This window comes from Nyctereutes procyonoides, unplaced genomic scaffold (genome assembly GCF_905146905.1).
Source record: "Nyctereutes procyonoides isolate TBG_1078 unplaced genomic scaffold, NYPRO_anot_genome, whole genome shotgun sequence".
Classification (NCBI taxonomy): Eukaryota; Metazoa; Chordata; class Mammalia; order Carnivora; family Canidae; genus Nyctereutes; species Nyctereutes procyonoides.
This window is the reverse complement of record NW_026575041.1, coordinates 1,840,682-1,867,293: the sequence shown is the minus strand read 5'-3', so window position 1 is coordinate 1,867,293 and position 26,612 is coordinate 1,840,682. Positions and strand designations below refer to the sequence as shown.

The 26,612-nt window shown below is 38.9% G+C and overlaps 1 protein-coding gene across 1 annotated transcript in view; it reads left to right on the top strand.

Moving 5' to 3' along the window:
* FCHSD2 (FCH and double SH3 domains 2) overlaps window positions 1-26,612 on the top strand; it is a 318,404-nt gene that overhangs the window by 286,969 nt on the left and 4,823 nt on the right. The window contains exons 13-18 of the mRNA XM_055320838.1: window positions 3,689-3,850; window positions 18,859-18,993; window positions 24,465-24,548; window positions 24,669-24,846; window positions 25,147-25,367; window positions 26,348-26,477. Coding sequence (XP_055176813.1) covers window positions 3,689-3,850; window positions 18,859-18,993; window positions 24,465-24,548; window positions 24,669-24,846; window positions 25,147-25,367; window positions 26,348-26,477 — 910 coding nt within the window. The remainder of the gene's footprint in view (window positions 1-3,688; window positions 3,851-18,858; window positions 18,994-24,464; window positions 24,549-24,668; window positions 24,847-25,146; window positions 25,368-26,347; window positions 26,478-26,612) is intronic.

Genomic DNA, 26,612 nt, shown 5'->3' with positions numbered 1-26,612 from the left:
GATATTTCTCCCCCTCCATCTCATGCTCTCCCTCTTTTCTCCCATTTTTGTTTGTTTCTCTGCTTCTGCAGTTAAGTGACTTACATTTATGATTTCCAAGAAAGAGTTTGTTGGTTCATTCTTCTTTTCTAAAACATTTTATTACTTATATCAGTTTAAAATGCATACTAGAATGGTGCAGAGACAACTGGATATTTCCATGTGAAAGAATGAAGTTGAATACCTACCTCATACCATATTTAACTTAAAATTATCAAATTCCTAAGTGTAACGAGCTAAAGCTATAAAGCACTCACAAAGAACCATAGGGATAAATCTTTGTGACCCTTGGATGAATTTCTTAGATATGAAACAAAAAGCCCAACCAACAAGAGAGGAAAAAAAGAGATAAATTGGATTTTGTCTAAATTAAAAACTCCTTGCTTCAAAAGATACTACGAAGAAAGTGAAAGACAACCCATAGGATGGGAAAAAATACCTGCAAATCATTTATCTGATGAGAGACTTTTATCTAGAATACAGAAAAACTCTTAAAATAAAGACAAAGACAAAATAAAAAGGACAAGTAAAAAAACAATCCATTTTAAAAATGAGCAAAGGATCTGAATAGGCAAACATTTCTTCTAGAAGATACACAGATAACCAATAAATACATGAAAAGATGCTTCACATCATTAGTCATCAAGGAAATACAAGTCAATACTATATAATGAGATACTACTTCACACCCACCAGGATGGCTAGAATCAAAAAGGCAGACATTAAGTATTTTTCAGGATGTGGAGAAATGTTAACCCTCATACCTTGCTGGTGCGATTGTCAAATGAGACAGCTGCTTTGGCAAACAGTCTGGCATTTTCCCAAATGGTTAAAAATAGCATTTTTATGACCAAGCAGTTTCAGTCATAGGTATATACCCAAGAAAATGAAAGCATGTTTACACAAAAACTTACACACTAATATTTAAAGGAATGTTATTCGTATTAGGCAAAAAACTGAAGTAACCCAAGTGTCTATCAGCTGAAGATGGATAAATAAGGTGTGGTAGATCCATATAATAGGATGTTACTTGGCCATAAAAAGGAGTAAAGTACTGATACATGTCACGCCATGGATGAACCTTGAAAACATGCTAAGTGAAAGAAGCCAGACACAGAAGACCACATATTATATGGTTCTATTTATATTAAATGTTCAGAATAGATAAATCTATATATAGAGAAAGTAAAATAGTAATTGGAATAAGGAGTAAGAGAGCAAGAGTTAAAGGATACGGGGTTTCTTTTGGAGGGGATTAAAATGTTCTAAAATTGATTGTAGGGATCCCTGGGTGGCTCAGTGATTTAGCACCTGCCTTTGGCCCAGGGCATGATCCTGGAGTCCTGGGATCAAATCCCACATCGGGCTCCCTGCATGGAGCCTGCTTCTCCCTTTGCCTGTGTCTCTGCTTCTCTCCCTCTCCCTGTGTCTCTCATGAATAAGTAAATAAAAATCTTTTTAAAAATTTAAATAAAATTGATTGTAGTTATAGTAGCACGTATCAGTGAATATATTGTAAATCATTGAACTGTCCACTTTAAATGGGTGAATTTCATGGTATATGTAAGTTTTATCTCAGTAAAGTTATTACCAAAATAATTATTAGAAGAATAAACAGAGTTTAGCAAGGCTGTTTACCAAATGGTGTACCTCCAAGCCAAAAACTCTTAACTACTTTATATAAAATCTGTAGATATCCAAAACCACTGAATTGTATACTTTAAAATGATTAAGGTGGTAAGGTTTATGTAACATGAATTTTATCTCATTTTTAAACATATTTAGTTAGAGATTGAGCAGGGGGAGGGACATAGGGAGAGGGAGAAAATTTCAAGCAGACTCCCCACTGAGCATAGAGCCCAACGTGGGGCTCAGTCTCACAACCCTGAGATCATGACCTGAATGGAAATCCAGAGTCAGATGCTTAACCAACTAAGCCACCCAGGGCACCCCAGTTTTATCTCAATTTTTAAAAATCTGTATGCTTAAAAAGCTTAGGAATACAAAATAAATTCAGCAATGTGAGCTCAAGTGAAACAAGTCAGAGCTCAGGTCACTCTTTTTTCTAAGTAAGCTCCATGCCCAACACAGGCTTGAACTCACAACCCTGAGATTAAGAGTCACATGCTCTGGGGATCCCTGGGTGGCTCCGCAGTTTAGCACCTGCCTTTGGCCCAGGGCACGATCCTGGAGTCCCGAGATCGAGTCCCACGTCGGGCTCCCAGCATGGAGCCTGCTTCTCCCTCTGCCTGTGTCTCTGACTCTCTCTCTATGTCTATCATGAATAAATAAATAAGATCTTTAAAAAAAAAAAAAAGAGTCACATGCTCTACCAATGGAGCCAACTAGGTGCCTGCAGAGCTTAGATCAATTTTAATACGAACTCCTGGGACACCTGGGTGGCTCAGCGGTTGGGCATCTGCCTGTGGCTCAGGGCGTGATCCCAGAGTCCCAAGATCGATTCCCACGTAGGGCTCCCTGCAGGGAGCCTGCTTCTCCCTCTGCCTGTGTCTCTCATGAATAAATAAATAAAATATTTTAAAAATAATAATAATACTAACTCCCGCAGTTGAGAATCCAGAGAGTGGTCAGAATTGCATACTAGAAGGGATCAGTGAGCATACTTGTTTGTCCAAAAGTCCCACAGAAGGCTTTGAAGTGAGGGCTGAAATTATCAAATCAAAATTTTCTCATTGGAACCTTCAAATGTTGAAGGAAGAGACCACCTCTCTATTACATGGAACAATGAAGCTGAATTTACTACTTGCTAAGCAAAAGAGGATGGTATTTATATAGTTTCTCTAAACAAATAGAACTGATATATAGGGTTTTGAGAAGTGTGGATTTCAGGGGTTGGCAGATATTCAAAACTAAAAACGTCTTAAGATTGGCTCAATTGTGGCTGTGTATATACAGATTGGTGGACTGTGGGAAGCAAGAGTGGAAGCTTGACTACTCTGATGATTGATTGCCGGAGCGAGGTTGTCACTGACTGGCTGCATTTGCAGAGGCTCCGCTGTTGGAGCAAAGCAGTCGCTGTTTGATTGAGACAGGTTTAGACTGGTTCTACGGTTACTTGCTTATGGCTTAGAACGAGAGCCAGAGGACAAGTAGTCTTTCCATTTCTTGAATTTGGAGACTAGGAACTTTTAATTTTCTGTCTCTTACTATTTCTGACAGCTACATCATAATTTTTTTTTTGCTACATCATAATTTAATTCAAACCTTTACCAACTAGTTCAGTCAGGAGTCATGGAAAAAAAAAAAAGTCCTCCTTTTACCAGAGGAGTGATATAATGAGATCATTTATGAACTTGTAAGTCCAAGAGATGGGTTAGAAGGCTGTAAAAAATGTTAGATTTTAGGATGTTCTGATGCATAGCCTTATTAAAGGGAAAAGAATTCAGACTTTAGTGTATCTTCCTGTCCATAAGTTATGTTTGATGTATCTTCTCCAAATCCAAGTGTGCCATTTGCCCTCATTTCCATTTTTGTGTTTCTTCTCCTCTATCCAAGTGAAAAATTAATATGTATGCCAAGGTAGCATTGCTAATGAATATCAAGACTATTCTAATTAATAAATCAGAAATAAACACATTGATCCAAAGGGGAAAATAGCCTTGATTTCTGACCATTTTCTTTTTGTTAGATAATTAAGTTGAAAGCTGAAGCCCGACTGGACCTGTTGAAGCAGATTGGTGTTTCTGTGGATACGTGGCTAAAGAGTGCAATGAATCAAGTAATGGAAGAACTGGAAAATGAACGATGGGCTCGCCTTCCTGCAGTGACCAATAATGACACTTTACACTCGGTAGGGTTTCTTTTCTTGGCTATGATAGGCAGACTTTCATTGAAGAATGCCATTCTTTGTGTAGCCAAACCTGAAAATAGCCAAAATTTAAAAGAAAAAATAATGGTTTTGCTAGCAGTTTGGTTTCTTCTCTTTAGACTATCACTAAGTTAAACTTGGTACAGCAAGAGGAAAAAAGTCGTGCCTTTTTTTTTTTTAATGTGCAGTAAAGAATGTACTATCACTAGTAGGTTTATTAGTGCCACTTTACCAAACTCCTTATCCCATTCATGAAGTAGATATGCTTCTTGCCTGGAAGTAGCAGAATAAAAATTTTAATCTAGTGTTTCTGAAGTGCTCAGAGGTCTTCCATTCCATAGTACAAATGAAAACTAATATCCAGAAAGTCATAAACAGTCTTAAAGGAGGGAAAGGAACACTTTTAGTCTGCGACCTAACCTGTTTGATTCACAAGGGCTTTCACACTCTGCTCACTATATCTTTTTTCTTTCCAAAAAAATTTTTAAATTTTATTTAAACTCAATTAACATAAAATGTACTATTGGTTTCAGAGGTAGACATAAGCAATTCATCAGTCTTATGTAATACCTAATGCTCATTACATCATGTGCCCTCCTTAATACCCATCACCTAGTTACCCCATCCCCCCTCCCCTCCAGCGACCCTCAGTTTGTTTCCTATGATTAAGAGTCTCTTACCATTTGTCTCCCTCTCTTATCTCCTCTTTTATTTTTTCCTCTCTTCCCCTATGATCCTGTTTTATTTCTTAAATTCCACATGAGTGAGATCATATGAAAATTGTCTTTCTCTGATTAACTTATTTCACTTAGCATGATATCCTCTAGTTCCATCAATGTCATTGCAAAAATGACAAGATTTCTTTCTTTTTTTTTTTTTGATGGCTGAGTAGTACTGCATTGTGTGTGTGTATATACACATACACATACATACATACACACACACACACCCTATCTTCTTATCCATTCATCTGATGGACATCGAGGCTCTTTCCATAGTTTGGCTACTGTGGACTTTGCTGCTATTAACATTGGGGTGCATGTGCCCCTTCAGATCACTACATTTGTATCTTTGGGGTAAATACTCATTATTGCAATTGCTGGGTCATAGGTTGGCTCCATTTTCAACTTTTTGAGGAACCTCCATACTGTTTTTCAGAGTGGCTGCACCAGCTTGCATTTCCACCAGCAGTGTGAAAGGGTACCTCTTTCTTTGCATCATTACCAACATTTGTTGTTTCCTGACTTGTTAATTAGCCATTCTGACTGGTGTGAGGTGGTATTTCATTGTGGATTTGATTTGTATTTCCCTGATGCTGAGTAATGTTGAGCATTGCACTGTGTCTTTCATCAAAGACATAGTGCATGTATGGTGTTACAAACAAGGCCAGAGCTCAAGCTGGTGTTTTTGGGGTTTTTTTAAAGATTTTATTTATTTATTTGAGAGAGAAAGAGAGAGAACATGAGCAGGGGGAAGACCAGACTCCCTACTGAGCATGAAGCCCAATGCAGGGCTGGATCCCAGAACCCTGGGATCGTGACCTGAACCTAAGGCAGATGCTTAAACAACTGAGCCACCCAGGTGCCCCAAGCTGGTATTTTCTTGCTTCAAGTCCAGGGCTCTTTCCACCCTGATGTCATCCAGTTCAACCTTATATTTTCATGTTGGAGATCTGAGAACCAGAAAAGTTCAGTGATTTGCTTATTACATAAGTGGATGTATGATTTCTAGCTGGTCAGACTAAAGTAGTTCCTGCTGCTGCCTCCCAACCCATTACTCTCTCTCATCCTGTTTATTTCCTTAGGGCATTTATTACAATCTGTACTTGTCTTCTTTATTTGTTTTCTTTGTCTGTCTTCCTCTCTGGAATGTAATTTCCAGGTCTGCCTGATTCACTACTCTGCACAACAAAGTGCCTGGCATATGGTAGGTACTCAATAAATGTCTGTTGAAGGAAAAAATGGAAGAATGGATGGACGAATAGATGGAATAGTGGCAAACTAAAAGCTAAAACTCTAATCTCTCAACTTCCTACTATATCCATAGTTTTGGCCTCTTCAGTGCTTATGTCCTTTAGATAAAAGGCATCCTTGCTAGAGAAATTGGCTAAAGTTTAAGAACATTCCTGAAAGTTTTGTCAATTTTTTCACATAGCATTCTGATTTTCTAATGGGAATACACTTGCACATTTAAAAAAGATTGTTTGGGGGTGTGCATTTTAAGGAAAAGCAGTATTGAAAGCTTATTTTTATTGCACTATTAATGGTAATCCAGCTAGAGAAAGTAGTACACCTCATCCATTTGACTTTGGGATTAGAAGAGCTTGGCCTTTCTTCTTCTTTTTTTTTTTAAGATTTTATTTATTTATTCATGAGAGACACAGGCAGAGGGAGAAGCAGGCTCCATGCAGGGAGCCCGATGTGGGATTCGATCCCAGGTCTCCAGGATCACGCCCTGGGCTGAAGGCAGGCACTTAACCACTGAGCCACCAGGGCTGCCCACTTGCCCCGTTTTCAGTACAACAGAGTTGCTCCATGTCATGGAATATCTCTTCCTAATGCATCTTTTGAATATCACAATTCCCATCTACTTCAGGTTGTACAGAACTTAGGATGACAGCAAATTGCAGACACAGCTTTTGTTTTGGCATCTTTTGGCAAGAGTGACACTCTTGGCAACTGATCAGACCCATGATTTCCCTTGGACTAGTACCTTTTCTAACTAAATCAACTGGGCAGGCATTTACCCCCTCACTATGTACCTGCTTCCTGGGTAAATTGGAAATGAACAAGACTTGGTCTCTCTCCTCAAAGAGCATAGCTCGTAGAGCAGATAGACCTTTACAGATCTTAGTGATACATGGGAGTGTATGACTGGGCTACTCTATGGCAAACTTGAAATTGCCTGCTCCTAACTCATCAACACCTTGGAAAAAAAGTCACTTCTCTCTGGATTCAGAGAGAAAGTTAAATGATCTTAAGATCCCCTCTAATTCCAAAATCTTATGATTTTATGAAATGCTACCAAAAAAGTTCAATACCAGATAGAAAAATAGGAAAGACATTTGCCCCATGAAGGAAATGTCAGTTGAGATAGTCCTTGAAGAATTTTAACAGGAGATAAAGAAGGGCTTCTAAGTGTGAAAAAAGGAAATGAAGGAGATATGCCTAGTACAGTGTGTCAATGAGTAGTACATTCTGGTAGTAAGTGTTGAGAACTGTCCAAAGATATCAGCTCATCTAAGAATATCATATCCTCTGTGAAGGGAGTGTTTTGTAATTCTTTCCCACTCTATTCCCTGTAGTCAGTATTATGGAGCCTGTGTCATCCCACTTTCAGCTGAAGGATATATTTTGTGAAAGCTCTACTAGCAATGTATTTAGTGCCTCCCTTATTCATGGTGTCACTTTTCCTGGTTTCAGTTACTATGGTCAACCATGGAAGCAACTATCTGGAAGCAGATGATCCTCCTTCTGACTTATTGTCAGAAGATCAGTAGTAGCTTAACACTCCATCACAGTGCCTACGTCATTCACCTCATTTCATTTCATCACATAGGCATTTTATTGTCTCACATCACCACAAAGAGAAGGGTGAATATAGATACTTTGAGAGAGAGAGACCACATTCCCATAACTTTTATTACAGTACACTGTTGTAATTGTTATATTTTATTATTATTGTTATTTATCTCTTACTGGGCCTAATTTATAAATTAAACTGTAGCATAGGTATATATGTGTAGGAAAAAAACATAGTCTATGTAGGGCTTGGAACATATCCCCCAGGGATAAGGAAGGGAGGTTACTGTATAAATAAAGGAGAGATATGGGCACAGAATAGCTTACTGAGTCCCAATATTTATTTAACCTGCTTTTAAATGACAGCACTGAAATAATTTAGAAGGATTTGTATCTCTCCACCCTGGCAGATAACTGGCAAGGTGCATGAAGGAGAAATACACATCTGGGGATCAAATTATTTCTTCCATTATAGGTGCCAACAAAAGCATTAGTCATCAGGTTTAGAGTTCCCTTCCATCTGGAAAACATGGTTAATTCTAGTGTTAGACAGTAACAGTGTAAAGTGCCTTATTAACAATCCAATCGTGAAATAGGCAAAAGATATGAACAGAAATCTCACAGAGGAAGACATAGACATGGCCAACAAGCACATGAGAAAATGCTCTGCATCACTGGCCATCAGGGAAATACAAATCAAAACCACAATGAGATACCACCTCACACCAGTGAGAATGGGGAAAATTAACAAGGCAGGAAACCACAAATGTTGGAAAGGATGCGGAGAAAAAGGAACCCTCTTACACTGTTGGTGGGAATGTGAAATGGTGCAGCCATTCTGGAAAACTGTGTGGAGGTTCCTCAAAGAGTTAAAAATAGATCTGCCCTACCACCCAGCAATTGCACTGCTGGGGATTTACCCCAAAGATACAGATGCAATGAAACGCCGGGACACCTGCACCCCGATGTTTCTAGCAGCAATGTCCACAATAGCCAAACTGTGGAAGGAGCCTCGGTGTCCATCAAAAGATGAATGGATAAAGAAGATGTGGTTTATGTATACAATGGAATATTACTCAGCCATTAGAAATGACAAATACCCACCATTTGCTTCAACGTGGATGGAACTGGAGGGTATTATGCTGAGTGAAGTAAGTCAATCGGAGAAGGACAAACATTATATGGTCTCATTCATTTGGGGAATATAAATAATAGTGAAAGGGAATAGAGGGGAAGGGAGAAGAAATGGGTAGGAAATATCAGAGAGGGAGACAGAACATGAGAGACTCCTAACTCTGGGAAATGAACTAGGGGTGGTGGAAGGGGAGGAGGGCGGGGGGTGGGGGTGAATGGGTGGCGGGCACTGAGGGGGGCACTTGATGGGATGAGCACTGGGTGTTATTCTGTATGTTAGCAAATTGAACACCAATAAAAATAAATTTATTATTTAAAAAAAAGACATGTTTTTAAAACATACAGTCTATTTACCTTATAGAATTGGGATGAAACTAAACTTACTTGACTATTAACTCTTTGCCTTATATATTATGCTGTGGTACAAAATATAGGATTGGGAAGAGAAAGAGAAAAAGAACCAGAGTATAGCAACATATTTTTCAAGGAGAGCAGTCTGCTAATATAGTTATTCAGTTGAAGGTTAACTAGAGCTCACACCTAACCTCCTGTGGTTAGATTGCTGCCAGTAGCCCCATCAGCCTTTCTTCATTCCTCTCTTCTCTTATTTTCCTTTCTTCTCTTACTCAAAAGCCCATATCCAGTTTACAACCTAATTTTGAAATTGTTATTAATTTTAGAATAGAAAAAGTTATATAACTAGATTACAAAAAAATTAGAAAGTTCAGTAGAGAAAAAAATGACCAAAAACTCCATCTTTTTAACACCACTGTTAGCAACTTGATATAATTCTATTCTCTTTCTACTGTCTTTTTTAAGATTTTTTTTTTCATTTATTTGAGAGAGAGAAGAGAGAGAGCACAGGAGGGCATGTTAGTGGAGGAAGGGGAGCTGAGGGAGAAGAAGCACGCTCCCAGCTGAGCAGGGATCCTGAAAAGGGCCAACCCTAGGGGTCAGGATCATGACCTGGGGTCAGGATCATTACCTGAGCCACCCAGGCACCCCTACTATTCTTTTTTTTAACATATTTATCTAAATAAATAAATAAAATATTTATCATAATAAAATTAATTTAGTATATCTTTCCATCTAACATGCCATTTTGCTGAATGATCTCCATAATCTTTCTTTTAATGTCTGCATAGTATTCAATCAGAAGGCATACTATAATTCACTTAACTATTCTCTTACAGGTTCAATATTTAGATTGCTTCCAGATATTCTAAATAAATAATACTTTAAAATATATTTGTGTACCTATTTATATTTCTCTTTTCCTTACAGAGGATTTTTTTCTGTAATATAGGTTCTTAGAAGTAGAATAGGTCAGGGGTGCCTGGCTGGCTCAGTTGGTGGAATGTGTGACTCTTGATCTCAGGGTTGTAAGTTCAAGCCTCATGTTGGATATAGGGATTACTTAAAAATAAAAAATGAATAGGTCAGAGATTTATAGTTCTTTAAGATTAGCTTTTGTTCTGTTACTTTGCCCTAGGTTCTCAAACTATAGCTGACAATGTTTACATGACTTCCTTGTCTCTAGCCATTTCCCCCAGCTGTTATGCACAGACATCCTGACATCCACTTTGTTGTGCAGCCTCCCTAAGTGTAAGCATTTTGCAGAGTTGCATAAAAATAAATTCTGACTTCCCTCATTGTGAAGATCATGCTGAATGTGTTTTGAAAGGCAAGGGAGGGATCCCTGGGTGGCGCAGCGGTTTGGCGCCTGCCTTTGGCCCAGGGCGCTATCCTGGAGACCCGGGATCAAATCCCACGTCGGGCTCCCAGTGCATGGAGCCTGCTTCTCCCTCTGCCTATGTCTCTGCCTCTCTCTCTCTCTCTCTCTCTGTGACTATCATAAATAAATAAATAAATTTAAAAAAAATGAAAGGCAAGGGAATTGAATATTTTTAACCATCAGGATGGTGGTTAATTTCCATCTGCCTCATTAATGCGTAATAGTCTTTGCAGTATAATGGACTTTGTTTTTGAATTATGAAATCAGTTTTTGGCTTGCACTAATCCCCAAGAAAGGAAACAATAGATTTTTGTAATAAAATAAATGTAAGCTGTAGAAAGTAATAGAATACACCTGCACAACCTTCAGGCATTTTCTGTATTTACAGTTTTTCCAAATGGGCAGTGGTTTTTTTATTGAATTAAACTCTGTACCCAAATAGCCCACACTATGAGTAAAATTTACATTTCAGATTTTCAATAGGATAAATTTAATTCAATTCAGTAACATTTATTGAACCTACACTGATCATGAGACCTTTTGCTAGGTGCTGGGAGTTGTCAAACGGAGTATAATGTCTGCTGAGTTTGTATCCACAGATGGAGAGAACCAGTCTCACTGATGACCAAGACCAAAAGGGGGGCATTGAAAAGATGTGCAGAATTTCACTCCTAAGAGAAGTGTCTCCACCTGTATTATGTTCTTCAACTTTCTGCATGGCCATAATAACTAGTCATGTGCCTGACATAAATCCTTATACATAGTATATGTTCAAAAACATTAATCTGAGCCTCAAGACAAATAGTTTAATTCTACTAACCTTAAAATACTACTATAAGGAGGGAGTTCATAGATAAAGCATCTATTCTGTACCAGGTACTGTGTCAGGCACATTCATACATTATGTCACTTAATGATACGGTTAATTACAACAGTTCTGAATGTATTTACAGATGAGGAGATAGACTTGTGAGAATTAGCTATCTTTCCCAACAGCACACAGCTAGTAAGTGGAGAGAGCTAGAATTTGAACCCAGATACATCTGCCTCTAAAGTCTTGCCCTTTGCCATACTTTCTTATTCTATGGATGGCCCTTTATTCCTGTGACCTTTCTCATGACTCAGTGTAATTGCTGTGCATTCCTTTTTTTTTTTTTAAGATTTTACTTATTCATTCATGAGGGACACAGAGAGAGAGAGAGGCAGAGACATAGCGAGAGGGAGAAGCAGGCCCCATGCAGGAAGCCCAATATAGGACTCGATCCCAGGATCACGCCCCGAGCCCAAGGCAGACGCTCAACTGCTGAGCCACCCAGGCGTCCCTTTTTTTTACTTTTTAAAACTAGTTTAGTTAACTTTCAGCTTCCTTCTTTCTTAAGGTTGTTTTGGATATTCTGGGTCTTTTGCATTTCCATATGAATTTAAAATCAATTTTCTACCAAAAAAACCTACCAGGATTTTTTTTAAATAGGATTGTGAGGAAGGAGAGGTGGGCGGGGGGTGGGGGTGACTGGGTGACGGGCACTGAGGTGGGCACTTGATGGGATGAGCACTGGGTGTTATTCTATATGTTGGCAAATTGAACACCAATAAAAAATAAATTTATAAAAAGAAAGATTTGGGGATCCCTGGGTGGCGCAGTGGTTTGGCGCCTGCCTTTGGCCCAGGGCGCAATCCTGGAGACCCGGGATCGAATCCCACGTCGGGCTCCCAGTGCATGGAGCCTGCTTCTCCCTCTGCCTGTGTCTCTGCCTCTCTCTCTCTCTCTCTCTCTCTCTCTCTCTCTCTCTCTCTTCTTTCTCTCTCTGTGTGACTATCATAAATAAATAAAAATTTTTAAAAAATTTGGTTTCTCAATGAAAGAAAAAAAAAGGATTGTGATGAATCTATAGATCAGTTTGAAGACAATTGATATTTTAACAATATTGAGACTTCCAGTCATTAACATAATACCTCTCCATTTATTTAAACCTTTAATTTAGCTCAGCAGTATTTTTTTGAAGATTTTATTTATTTCAGAGAGAATGAGAGAGAGATAATGAACAGTGGGGGAAGGGCAGAGAGAGAAGCAGACAATACAGGACTCTCCCAGGACCCTGAGATCATGACCTGAGCTGAAGGTAGATGCTTAACTGACTGAGACACCCAGGAGCCCGCTCAATAATTTTGTAGCTTTCAGTATATAAGTCTTAAACATCTTTTTTCAGACATAACTGTTTTATGGTTTGGGGTGCTATTGTAAATGGTTTTTTATTTTAATTTCCAGTTGTTCATTGTTAACACATAAATATATGATTTTTTGCATATTGATCTTGTATCCTGCAACTCTGCTAAACTCAGTTTGTTAGTTGTAATAGCCTTTGTGTAGATTTTCTCTGTAGATAGTCGTCACTTGCATATTAAGACATTTTTACTGGTTCCTTTTTTCCCCTTATTATAACAACGAGAATCTCCAGTACAATGCTGAATCAAAGTAGTGAGAACTGACAGATGTCCTAGCCTTGTTTCTACACTTAGGGAGAAAGCATTCAGTCTTTCACCATTAAGTATGATGTTAACAGTAGGATTTTTGTAGGTGCCCTTTACCATGCTGAGGAGTTTTCCCTATTCCTATTTAGATGGTGATAGTACTGGATGTTGGATCTTGTCAAATGATTTTTCTTTTTTAGTTTGTTTATATGATATATTGCATTGATGATTTTTCAGCTATTAAGCCAACTTTGCATTACTGATAAACACCACTTGAATCATGATATATTACCATTTTTATATATTGATTGAAATTGATGTTAAAGTTTTGATAAGCATTTTTATATCTCTGTTTACAGCAGATACTAGCCTGTAGTTTTCTTCTCATGTAATGTTTTATCTGGTTTGGTATAATGCTTGTCTTAAAGTGATTTGAAAAGTATCCCTCCCTCCTCTGTTTTCTGGAAGCATATGTAGAATTGTGTAGAATTGTTTATTCTAAATGTTTGATAGAATTCATCCTAGTAGTTATCTGAGCCTAGAGTTTTCTTTGTGGAAGTTCTTTTTTAATAACAAACTTAGGGCAGCCCTGGGGCGCAGTGGTTTAGCACCGCCTGCAGCCCAGGGTGTGACCCTGGAGACCCGGGATCGAGTCCCACATCAGGCTTCCTGCATGGAGCCTGCTTCTCCCTCTGCCTGTGTCTCTGCCTCTCTCTTGCTCTCTCTGAATGAATAAATAAATAAATCTTAAAAAAAAATAACAAACTCAATTTCTTTAGTAGATAGATGGTTACTCAGGTTATTCTTTTTTTTTAATTTTTTTTTTTATGATAGTCACAGAGAGAGAGAGAGAGGTGCAGAGACATAGGCAGAGGGAGAAGCAGGCTCCATGCACCGGGAGCCTGATGTGGGATTTGATCCTGGGTCTCCAGGATCGCGCCCTGGGCCAAAGGCAGGCGCCAAACCTCTGCGCCACCCAGGGATCCCTACTCAGGTTATTCTTGAGTGGACTTTGATCATTTGTGTCTTTCAAGGAATTTGTCCATTCTATCTAAGTTGCCAACTTTATTGAAACAAATTGTTTATAATATTCCTTTTTTTATTCTTTGATTATCCAGAGAATATGTAGTAGCTTCACTTCTCATTCTTGATATTGGTTATTTGTGTCTCCACTTTCTTCCTGATCATTCTGCTAGAAGTTTACCCATATCAAATGGCTTTTCACAAAGAAACAGCTTTTAATTTCATTGATTTTTTTCCCGTTTTCTGTTTTCTATTGTAATGATTTCTGCCCTGGTATTTATCTTCTTTATTCTGATTAGTTTGGATTTAAATAGTTGTTTCCTAAATTTAGGAAATTGTTTTCCATCCCCCAGGGATCACCCAGGGATCACTGTCTTTAAGTGCATGATGTCCAGTGTTCATGTATTTTGAGCAGTTTTTTAGTTGTTTCTGGAAGCAGTTTAAATCTGGTCCTTGATATTCCATCTTATCTAGAAGTAGAAATCCATTTTGCTGGTATTTTCAACATCATCCTTTATAATCTACTTGTGTTGTATTTGGAATGATGTTCAATGTGATCACTTCTCTGTCCAGAAGAAACTCAGAGGTTCTGCTAATAAGTTATGAGGAGCTGCCTTTCTCTATATTGAATATCACCAGATTCTTTAGGTAATTTCTTCTCTCCTCATAAAAAAAGAGTATTTATTAAATACCTTCTATAGGGGCAGCCCCGGTGGCGCAGCGGTTTAGCGCCTGGGTCTCCAGGATTGAGTCCCACATCGGGCTTCCTGCATGGAGCCTGCTTCTCCCTCTGCTTGTGTCTGCCTCTCTCTTCACTCTCTCTGAATGAATAAATAAGTAAATCTTTAAAAAAAAATACCTTCTATATATCCAGAATGTGTTATGGATTTCAATATGTTACCTTATTTAATCCTTATAATACCCTATGAAGAAGTAATTGTTTTCATTATAAGATAAGGTCATTGGAGTCAGAAGTTAAATAATTTGCCCGAGGTCACACAACAAACAGTAAATGATATAGTCAGCATTCAAACTCAAATCTGTCAGACTTAAGGACCCAGTATTGCTTTCTAGTTTGTTACAGTACCATAAAGTTGGTGAAACCCCTTAGAGGTTGTTTTGCTGCGTATAAGGAGATGGCTACTAATACCAACTCAGAATGCTTTTTCTTATCTGCCCTTGCAAAGTAAGCATTTTACAACAACTAAGAAAGGAAAAACATTAGTACAGCTAGAAGGAATAGTTTTAGTTGAAGCTGTCAGGTGACAGGAAGGAAAAGAGCTAAGAGAGCAATTGTTAAGAAACAGAGGAAGAATGTGATTTTAGAAATGCCGGGTCAAGAAAACATTGTAACAGTGAAGTTACAGAGGGTGAAAGAGGGAAATGGCAGTTTATTCAGCAGTGACATATTTTGGAAAGCTGCTGGAGCAAAGAAAAAGCACATGGCCCTGACCCTGTTGCTGTCGCTGCAACTTCACATTCCCTTCCATGAGAATCAAACAATGAACTCAGAATAAAGGGGAAAGAAAGGAATGTTTAGTATCAAATAGTGTTGCCAAGATAAAACATTTTGGATTGATTCCCAGTGCCACAGCACAGTGCATATTAACATTCCCTATATATTTTTAGAAACAAGTTCTACCCACATTGGCTTTAATTTCAGTTTTTTATAGACATATGGGTGTTTTGTGTTGTTTTGTTGCAATGCCCAGTTATGTTTTTTTTTAATGTCTATAACCTATGTCCTATAGAGTATGAAAGCAGTGTCTTCCAAGTATATGTAAATATTGAATGGGCAATTTCTAACATGCGATCCTCATCTTTTATATGACTCAGTGCCCTTTTGGAATATGATGGTATCATAGCCTGAGATGATTTGAAAGGTCAAGATTTGAGTCTTATTTTATCATTGACCTGACTGACCATAGATGAATTATTTGTAAGATGAGGCACATACATGATTATCTCACTCAGCTGTGAAGAATTTCCAGTAATAGTTATAAGTAAGAATATTACAAGGGCTTTGAAATGTAGGCAATATATTTGATAGAAAATATGTGCAATTTATTCTTTTAGAAGACTCTATAGAATTTTAATAGCAATTAAGAATAAAGTCAGTTTTGGGCGCTTGGGTGGCTCAGTGGTTGAGCGTCTGCCTTTGGCTCGGGTCATGATCTCGGGGTCCTGGGATCGAGTCTCACATCAGGCTCCCCACAAGGAGCCTGCTTCTCCCTCTGCCTGTGTCACTGCCTCTCTCTGTGTGTCCTTCATGAATAAATAAATAAATAAAATATAAAAAAAAGAATAAAGTCGGTTCTAAATGTTAATAATTACTCAAGAGAAATCACTTGAATTCATTAAAAAGTAGAATTGGACAATATAGGTAGCCTCTACTTTGCAACTTGCTGAATGCAAGGTCTTCCCTGACCTTCTCCAAAGACCTCTTCCTATTCACAGGCTGCCTTGCACATTCAGCATTTAGTGGTAGCATTTTCTCCAGTATAGAGTATGAGCTCTTGAAAAGCAAGCCGTATCCTTCGTTTCATGTCTGCGAGCCCAGCACAGTGCTCAGCATATCATAGGGATTTGATATTTCAGTTACTCATTCTATTGTGAGGCCTAATTCTGACTGTCCAGTCTTTATATCTTTAATGTATAAATAGGCATGCCTTTGCATGTTTGGACATTGGAAAAAGTAGCTAAATAAATGCTTATGTGTAACTAGAGACAAAGAAACTTTGGCTGTTTTGTTTCCTGTTTGTTGGATTTTTCGTTTAAAAAGACATGCTTGTTCTAATAGTCCAGATAGTACAGAGGTACATAAAACACAAGTCAGTCATCTCTAGTCTCCAGGCAGTTTTCTTACTCTGCCTCCCCCGTCAGATACTTATGTTCATATAAATACTATTTGTGAGCAGCCCGGGTGGCTCAGCGGTTTAGCGCCACCTTCAGCCCAGGGTGTGATCCTGGAGACCCGGTATCAAGTCCCATGTCTGGCTCCCTGCATGGAGCCTGCTTCTCCCTCTGCCTGTGTCTGTTCCTCTCTCTCTCTCTGTCTCTCATGAATAAATAAATAAAGTCTTTAAAAAATAATAATAAATACATAAATAATTGTACTTTAGTATCATGAACAGTACTCGAGGTAAATATATTTTTAATACCTAGTTATTGAATACTATACTGAGAGTGAACAACAGAATGATCCTATGGGTACAGGATGGTTGTGCAGGTACCTCTTTTACCCTCATGACCTTGTGGCTAGTTGGGATCCATGGCTTGCTGCCACTGCCCAGCATCACAAGAGAATATTGTACCACATATTGCTAGCCTGGAAAAAGATCAAAATTCAAAATTTAAAGTATGATCTCTACTGAATGTGTATTGCTTTCACACCATCACAAAATGAAAAAATTTTAAGTCAAACCTTTGTAAGTTGGGGACCATTTGTAAATTACATGAGCTATTCAGAACTTTATTTTTACAAAATAGTCTTTGTGCTAGATGGTTTTGCCCAACTATAGGCTAATGTAAATTCTGAGCATGTTTAAAGTAGGCTAGGCTAAGCTATGATATTCAGTAGGTTAGGGGTATTGAATGTATTTTCATCCTAGGATAATTTTCTACTTATGATGGGTTTATATAGACATATCCCCATTGTAAGTCAGGTAAGATCTATAGTCTTACCTTCTTTTGCTTTTATGTCTCCATAATGGATTCACAAAAGTGAAATTGCTAGATCAAGTGGTATGTTTAGTTTTTAATTTCAGTAGGCTAGTATTAAGGATGTATCAATTTACATTTCTACCAACAACAGAGGAAAGCCTCTTTCTCTATATCCTTGATAGCATTTAGAAACCTTTCCAATGTTTCCCTGTATGTTCAGTTTAAAATGTTAAGAGGCCTTTATTAGTATTTAACAGTGAAAAGGGAAAGGATGCTGATAAACAGCTCATATATTTGAAAGAGATTTTACTCTTGGTTTAAAAAAAAAAAAACAAACTTGGGACGCCTGGGTGGCTCGACAGTTAGGTGTCTGCCTTTGGCTTAGGTTGTGATCCTAGAGTTCCGGGATCAAGTCCCACATCAGGCTTCCTGCATGAAGCCTGCTTCTCCCTCTGCCTATGTCTCTGCCTCCCTCTCTCTCTATCTCTTCTCTGTCTCTCATGAATAAATAAATAAAATCTTAAAAAAAAAAACTAATACTTTCAGGGCACCTGGCTGGCTCAGTCAGTGGAGCATGTGACTGTTGATCTCAAGGTTATGAATTTGAGCCCCACATTGTGTGTAGAGATTACTTTAAAATCTTAGGGGCATTAGGGTGGCTTAGCCACATAAGCATCCAACTCTTGGTTTCAGCTTAGGTCATGATCTCTCAAGGTTGTGAGATCAAGCTCCCTGCGTGGAGCCTGCTTAAGATTCTCTCCCTCTGCCCCCCCTCCCATGTGTGCACTTGGGTGCATGTCCCTTTTTCTCTCCCTCTCTCTCAAAATAAAAATAATAAAAATAAAATAGAATCTTTTTTTTAAGATTTTATTTATCTATTCATGAGAGACACAGAGAGAGAGAGAGGCAGAGACACAGGCAGAGGGAGAAGCAGGCTCCATGCAGGGAGCCCGACATGGGACTCGGTCTTGGGTCTCCAGGATCAGGCCTGGGGCTGAAAGCGGCGCTAAACCGCTTGAGCCACTGGGGCTGCCCATAAAATAGAATATTAAGGGAAAAAAACGTTGTCCTTTCATAACTGGAAAAATGCAAGTGAGAATAGATACTTTTTTCCATAAAAAAAAGATACTTTTTTTTCCTGCTTGCAGTTGAATAAGTAAATTATACTTTGAGGGATGCCTGGATGGCTCAGCAGTGGAGCGTCTGCCTTCAACCCAGGGTGTGATCCTGGAGTCCCAGGATTGAATCGCGCTTCGGGCTCCCTGCATGGAGCCTGCTTCTCCCTCTGTCTATGTCTCTGCCTTTCTCTGTGTGTCTCTCATGAATAAATAAATAAAAATTTTTTAAATTATATTTTTAAACAGGTTTTAAGTGTTTTTTTTTTCCTGCTTTCAACCATTTTCTTGAAGTAAGCAAGCTAGCCAGTGGCTTCTAATTTTCCCTAGCTCAATGCAGATCCTGAAAGAGAAGAAGGAGAAGAGTTTGAAGACAATATGGATGTTTTTGATGACAGCAGTTCCAGCCCTTCTGGCACCTTAAGAAATTATCCACTCACCTGCAAAGTTGTTTATTCCTACAAGGTGCGTATTTCTCTAACCTATTGCTCATATTAAATTGTGGCAACTCTGAAGACCCGTGACGGTGTCTATCCAGCCCCTTATACTATGCTTACTATAAAATTGTTCAGTTAACATTAGAGATAATACAACATAATGGTGAACAGTCTAGGCACTGATGTCAGACTGCCTGGATTAAAATCCTGTCTCTGCCACCTGCATTCTGTGTGACCACACTAGTCCCTTGATCTCTGTGAGCCTCAGTTTTCTTATCTATATTATGGGGTAATATCATAGGGCTAGTTTGGAAAGTAAGTGAGATAATACTTTCATTTTATAGCAAAGGACTTGGTACAGTGCCTGACATCTAGTAAATTTTCAGTAAATAGGAACCTTACCTCATTATAAATAGCCTGCTTTCACCCAAGACCCTCCATTACAGTGACCCTCCAAACTGATACTAACCACCTCGTTACCATGGTAAGAAGGGACCTAGATAAATAGATGCCAGAATTTCAAAACCTAATTTGATATAATAGTTCTTAATCTCTCTCACCCCTGCTCTACTTTCACATAAATTTCCCTACCCTCATCCAGTCCTTCAACCAGCCCTATTGACTCTACCTCCAAAACATATCCTACATCCATTCACTTTTCACCATTTTGGTCTAGGCCATAGCTTCAGTTACTATAAAGGAAAAAAAAAAACCACCATAATTGATTATCCCTTCTGCATACTTGCCTCCCTCCCAAAAGTCCATTGTCCACTTTGCAGCCATACTTATATTTAACACATAAAGGAGATTATTTTATTCACTTGCCTAAAAACCTTTTATAAGCTTTCCATCACACATAGAAGAACAAACTCTTCCCTAGAATCTGTAATGTTCAGATTGATCTGGCCCCTGACAGTCTCCCTAGCTTCATGTCGGACCATTCCCCTACACAGCCTACTCACCCTCCATTAGCCACTGTGACACCATGCTCCTTCCTAACTTGACAACTTTGCACTTGCTGCCCCCTCTACCTAGAACTATCTTTCCCCAAATTTTGGTTGGCTGCATACTGGCCTTTATTGAGGCTTAGCTCAAATGGTGCCTCTTCAGGCCTCCCCTAACAACCTAAATATAAAACCAACTTGTCATTCACTACTCTCTATCCCATTGCCCTTTCCCTCTTATTTACTGTATACCATTTACCACCAGCCAAACTTAATCCTATTTGTTTTCACATTTCTTTGTCTTGACTCCCTACTAAAGGTCCATAAAAGCAGAAACCTTGTCTGTATCTGTGTATCTTGTCTGTGTGTCTTCAGCACCCAGGATGGTACTTGGCACACAGTAGGTCCTTCGTGAATAATTGTGGGATGAATAAATGAATGAGATAAGGAAGGCATAAACAACTGAGTCCTTCTCTGGCTCCCATACTGATGGACACCCAGTGCTTAAGGGACAATAGAGGAAAAGTCTAGAGAGAATCTTCAACAGCCATAACTGGGGGACAGTCTCACTCCCACCATTCTTGGAAGGCCAAAACTTGGCATTATATACTCTTCAATATCAGTGATTCCCAGACTTTTTAGTTTAACATATTTTCATTATATAGATATAGATATATATCTATATCTATATATATATATATATATATATAGTTGTAAAGGTGTTATAGAGTATTATAAAACTAGGGTTGGGAATGTTTTCCCATCTTACCTCTCAGTATTATATTTACTTTGAAGTTGCAGAATTAAAATTTAAGGTCCTTAAATGGAAAGAATCCCACATGTCTGAGTGATCAAACAGCTTACATCCATCCAACATTTCCTCTACTGGCATATGCCAGGCATGTCCCTAGGATTAACCACACTATAAAATCTATTTAATCAGTTAATCACTGAACAATTATTTAGTGCCCAATATATGTAAGTTTCAGGGAATGCAAGAATTAATGTGACATAATTCCTGCCCCTCTCCCCCTAGAATGGATAGTCTGGGGGAAGTAAATATTAAGCTGAAAAATAGATTATGTATAAAAACATTTATAGTAAAAGTTAAAACCACTAGGTGAGGTGGCACTTAAATTAGGTCATGAATAAGATCTTCCTAATACAGTGAAAAGGGAAAGAGCCTTCTAAGCAAAAAAGAAGAGCAAATAGAGACCCAGTTTGATGAGAGTATGGAGTGTTCAGGAAATGTTACATTCAGTAGTGGGTGAGCATCAAGTGTAGGAATTAGAGCAGCTGGAAATAAAGATATTTGCTGTCAGATAGTAAAGGGCCTTGTAGACCAGACTAAAGTATGGCTTTTAACCTGACTGGTAGGAACCTTTGGATGTCCTAAAATCAGATTAAGCTTTTAAGAAGGTCATCCTGGTCATTGTATAGATACTGTACAGATTAAAATAGAAATGAACTATAAGCCTAATGGTGATTCCTATAGTCCAGACCAGGAAATGAGGCCTGGATTAATCTTGTGAGAACAAAGAAAAGTACTGTTTAAGAATTAGATTCAGAAGCCTTAAAAATGCTCCTAACCTTTGACCCTATTAGCATATATCTCAAGGAAATGACCCACAATATAGAAAAAGGTTTGGAATACAAAATGTTCTTTCATCATAGTACTATTTTATAATAGTTCAAAGTTGGCTGTCCAATAAGAGAATAGTTAAATAAATTAACCATTCATATAATAATATACATAAAATGTTATGAAGATAATTGATAATTATATTAGAGTTTTATGTAAGAAGAAACATGCCAGAAGAGTAAGACACCAAATTGAATGTACCTTAAGATTTCAATTATTCAATTTCTCAGCTTTTCTACAATGAACATGTATTATTTTAATCAGGAAAAAGCACATTGTTTTCAAATAGGAAAGTTAGGTAGTGGTCAGAATGGGGAGGACATGGCTGCTTCTAGAGTTCTAGTTGCCACTGGGCATTAGGACTTAAGGAGGCAATGCTAGAGCATGTGTTTATTTAATAAACATTTCCTGACCACTTGCTCTCTTTAGTTGGGATAAATCAGAGTAATTACATTTCCTGTATTAAGTAAGTCATTCTACTAGGAACCCTACAAGGGCAAACAATTGAGTAGAGTGCCATGGTAGTTCATGGTAGAGAGTGTGCAAGCCTTACAACAAAGGAAGAAGGAGCAACCAGCTCATTGTGGATGGTCTGGAAAAATATATTAGCCAGGTCTCAAATCATGAGTAATAGTAATAGCTACCGTTTGTGAAGTATCATGTGCCCGGTACCATGTTTATGTTCTAATCTCTTTAATGACGCAATATGGAAGATATTATCAACCAACCTGTTAATTCAACAAATATTAATTGAGCACTTCCCTTGTAATATCCTGTGATCTTTTCTAGGCTTGGGGATATGGCATTGATGAATACAGACAAAAATCTCTTCCTTCATGGAGCTTACATTCTAATAGGAATAAAAAGAAAACTGAGGCTCTGAGAGATCTATGGTCACTTGCCTTTAGAAACAGACTGAAGGTGGACTCGAATCCACAGTAATCTAAATCTGTTCACCAGGTGGGAAAGAGTGAATAGGACCTGGAAAAAGAAGGAACAGCCTGGTAAAAGCACAGAGGCAAGGAATAACATGGTGTGTTCAGAGTATAGGGAATAATGTGTAGGGCTAAAGCATTGAGAGACCATGGTGACCAAACTCTCTAGGGTCTTGAGGTCTATGCAGAGGACTTGACCTTGTCAAGTGGAAGAATTTGTCACTGTTTGGGGATGGTATGATCAAACTAGTATCTGCTGATATTACATAATACCACTGAATAACTTGTATGGACCTCCATGACTCTTACAAGGGCAACAGTATATTTAAAGGTGTTCTTATCCTTCCTGCTTTGTTTTTACACAGACTGAAGTCAGGTTGTATTGATACTTTTTTAAGTCTTGCCTAGGAATTAGAGAAAGTCTTTGTTATATTGTTGCCTTTTGCTGGTATAGTCAAAGCATAGTGTGGTTTCGGATTAGCAAAGAAATTCCATTGGAAAAGCGATCATGAATCAATGAGCTTTTTTCGCTCAATTTTGAAGTGAGGTAATTTACTTAAAATACTGGTCACAGGGATCCCTGGGTGGCACAGCGGTTTGGCGCCTGCCTTTGGCCCAGGGCGCGATCCTGGAGACCAGGGATCGAATCCCACATTGGGCTCCCGGTGCATGGAGCCTGCTTCTCCCTCTGCCTGTGTCTCTGCCTCTCTCTCTCTCTCTCTCTCTCTCTCTCTCTCTCTCTCTCTGTGGCTATCATAAATAAATAAAAATTAAAAAAAAATAAAAAAAATACTGGTCACAGAGTATTTCTGTGACTTTTCAGCCATTTTCAATACCATTTGAACATTTCCGGCAGCTATGGCAACATCCAGAATCTGGGTTTGATGAAATATTTTAATGCACATGAAATGGGAAATGAGTCTTAATAAAATGACCCATTTTCTTACCTTATTTTTGCTGTTGTAGCTTAGAGATATTTTACACTGTTGGATTGTGAATTTTGAAAAACGATATGGTCTTATAGTTTGGTTATATAGTTGTAATTAACCTTGGGACTTGGGGAATGCTTTTAAGACTGTTCACCAGAGATCCAGGAGATACCAGCAGGCCTCTCCCTACTACATATGATAGGCAAGTCTCTAGGAAACAAAGCCACACAGTTTCTCTCCAGCCCCTCTTCAGAGCCTCTGAGAGTGTGCTCTCAGATTCTATAAGCTCAGGAGCAGCATGACCGGTGCTAGTAGATTCCTGCTATCAGAGATAATAGAACCATCAAAATTAGCAGCTTGTACAGAAGCACCTAAGTGGATCAGCCCAGTCTCCACAGTTAAGTTAGAGCACAATAATCCAAATTGTGACCAGTCTCAGTCATTTCCTTCCCAATGCTCTCTTGGCCATCGTTTATCATACAATGATTCCAGATCAGTTCTAGGCACTGCTCAAGCTGTCATCCAATCCATGTACATAGTTCTTTGCATTTTCACAGTATGCACTTCCATGGTAGCCCTATGGTGCAGTTCTAATTCAGTGCTTGTTTCTTTGCCTGTGCTTCCCAAATCATCATGGTTCTCAGCTTATTCATTTCACCCTGACTCCCCCATCCTCCCCAGAAGGGCAGGATTGTCATTTTGAAGAAATGGATTCAAAATGACAATTTTGAAGAATCTATCTAATCAATAGATATATAAGCTGGAGCTGGAACCTTGGTCCCCTCCTTCCAGCAGAGTGCTGTGTTCACTGTATCTGACTGCCTCTTGAGGATTCCGTTTCTCCAGTTTTTGTTATGGCCTTATTTTGTTTAGTTTTTTAAAGTAAAACTTCACCTCATTACGATAGTTTTACAACACTTAAATTTTTATGTTCAATATATTTTTCAGAATCATTTCAATATTTTAATCCCCAGTTTTTGTTATGATCAGCACACATCTGCTCTTTATCTAACCTTTTTAATTTTGTCCATGACCATCCTACATTGCAGGCTTCTCAACCAGATGAGTTGACCATTGAGGAACATGAGGTGTTAGAAGTGATTGAAGATGGAGATATGGAAGACTGGGTAAAGGTATATTCCTTTGCTCATATCGCCCCTTCTTGTGACATTTTTAGGAGTTTGTTTTGGTTCTTGTTTTACCTTGTCCAGATTGTGTGTACAAACCTGTTTTGTCCCGTGTCTTTTACTCAGGCTCGAAATAAAGTTGGCCAAGTGGGTTATGTGCCAGAAAAGTACCTACAGTTTCCCACCTCGAACAGCCTACTGAGCATGCTGCAGTCCTTGGCTGCTTTGGACAGTCGGTCACACACATCCAGCAATTCCACGGAGGCCGAGCTCGTTTCAGGCAGCCTCAACGGAGATGCCAGTGGTAAAGACTGAAACAAGGCACTCTTTATTTGGTCACACTTGGCCAAAACAGTATTGCCCTGGAGTCAGCCTTCAGTGGGTTGAAAAGCAAAACATTATTCCTATTCTATGTTTTCTTTTATTTGGTCACATTTATCCTGTACAGTAGAACCCTGAAGTAGATCTTCAGTGAGTAAAAAAATTACAGCTTTACTCTTACTCTGTATGATGCTCTTTTAATTGTCATGTGAGCATAGGGGTGGTTGCAGAAGTAACCTGGCTATCCATGTTCTTAGGCATTTTTCTCCGTTTTGCTACCTAGTCTGTTTCGTGAAAGCACTTTATGACTATGAGGGCCAGACAGATGATGAATTATCCTTTCCTGAGGGAGCAATCATCCGAATCTTGAACAAAGAGAACCAGGATGACGATGGCTTCTGGGAAGGGGAGTTCAGTGGGCGGATTGGAGTTTTCCCATCGGTGCTAGTGGAAGAACTTTCAGCGTCAGAAAACGGTGACACTCCGTGGATGAGAGAGATTCAGGTACATGAGAGGGAAGAAAGCTATATTAAAAGGTATTTAAAGAAAATAACTCCCAAGAGGTGGTTGGTCGGTGCAAATGTGGGGTATGACCTCAGCCCCACCTTCCCACTCCAATCCTCTGTTGCTGGGTTTCTACAAAACTGAGTTTGCAAAAGCAGAGACTCACCAACCTGGCTCTGGGGTAATGGTTGTATAACACCTCCATTTGCCCACTTTCTGTATTCTCAATTAGTTAACCAGAGAGATAAATTGTATATGACCTACAAAAGAATGGTTTGATAGAAAGAAAGAAACCAGAGAGGGAATATATTGTCTTCAATGGTTAGTTAGTTCATGTAGTAAAAATACTGCTTTCTCTCCTTCACGGTCAGAGCTTGCTTGCCAGTCCTTTTCAAGGAACTAATGAGCCTGCCGGAGTCCTGTTATATTAATGTGGTTCTAGGCTCAGCTCATCATAGCAAAACTTGACTTTACAGGAAACCCCTAATTCGGATCTGTCACAGCAGGCCTGACAGATCCAAGACCATAAGGAACAGGTCTCCCCACCTTGTTTGTGTGATATTTTGACCACCTAGTCTGGTGCTTACAAAACCCTGGGAAGTCAGAAACACCCAATTATTTTATCTTAACAAAAAAAAATAGAGCTTGTCCCCTTTTTTTGTTCTTCACTAGATTTATTGAATTGACTCATTTGGTATATTTTCAGTAGAACTCTAGAGAAGAATGGTTTGATTTAATGACTGTTTATGATAAACTATAATCAGTAGTGTAAGGAGATATCTGAAAGGAAACAGTTAAATGCATCACAAAATTGGGTTTGAGGTTGTTTTTCTCAGCTCACATGCTTCTAATGAGGCTGACAAAAATTGTGAATAGTTCCATCTGAGCTGCAGAGAAAGGTAATATGTCTGAATTAGAGAAGCCAGCTTGCCTCTTCCAGAGGTGAGCACTTTGTAACCTCTCTCTTTCCTTTGTGGCAGATCTCTCCTTCCTCCAAGCCGCCGGGTTCCCTGCCTCCACTGCCACTGTATGACCAGCCTCCCAGCAGCCCTTACCCCAGCCCAGATAAGAGGAGCTCTCAGTACTTCCCACGCTCTCCTTCAGCAAATGGTAAGTGTTCTCAGCATGGATCTAAATTCATTTTCATTCAGAAAAACACTTGTTGGGATCCCTGGGTGGCTCAGCAGTTGGGTGCCTGCCTTCAGCCCGGGACGTGATCCTGGAGACCCGGGATCAAATCCCACA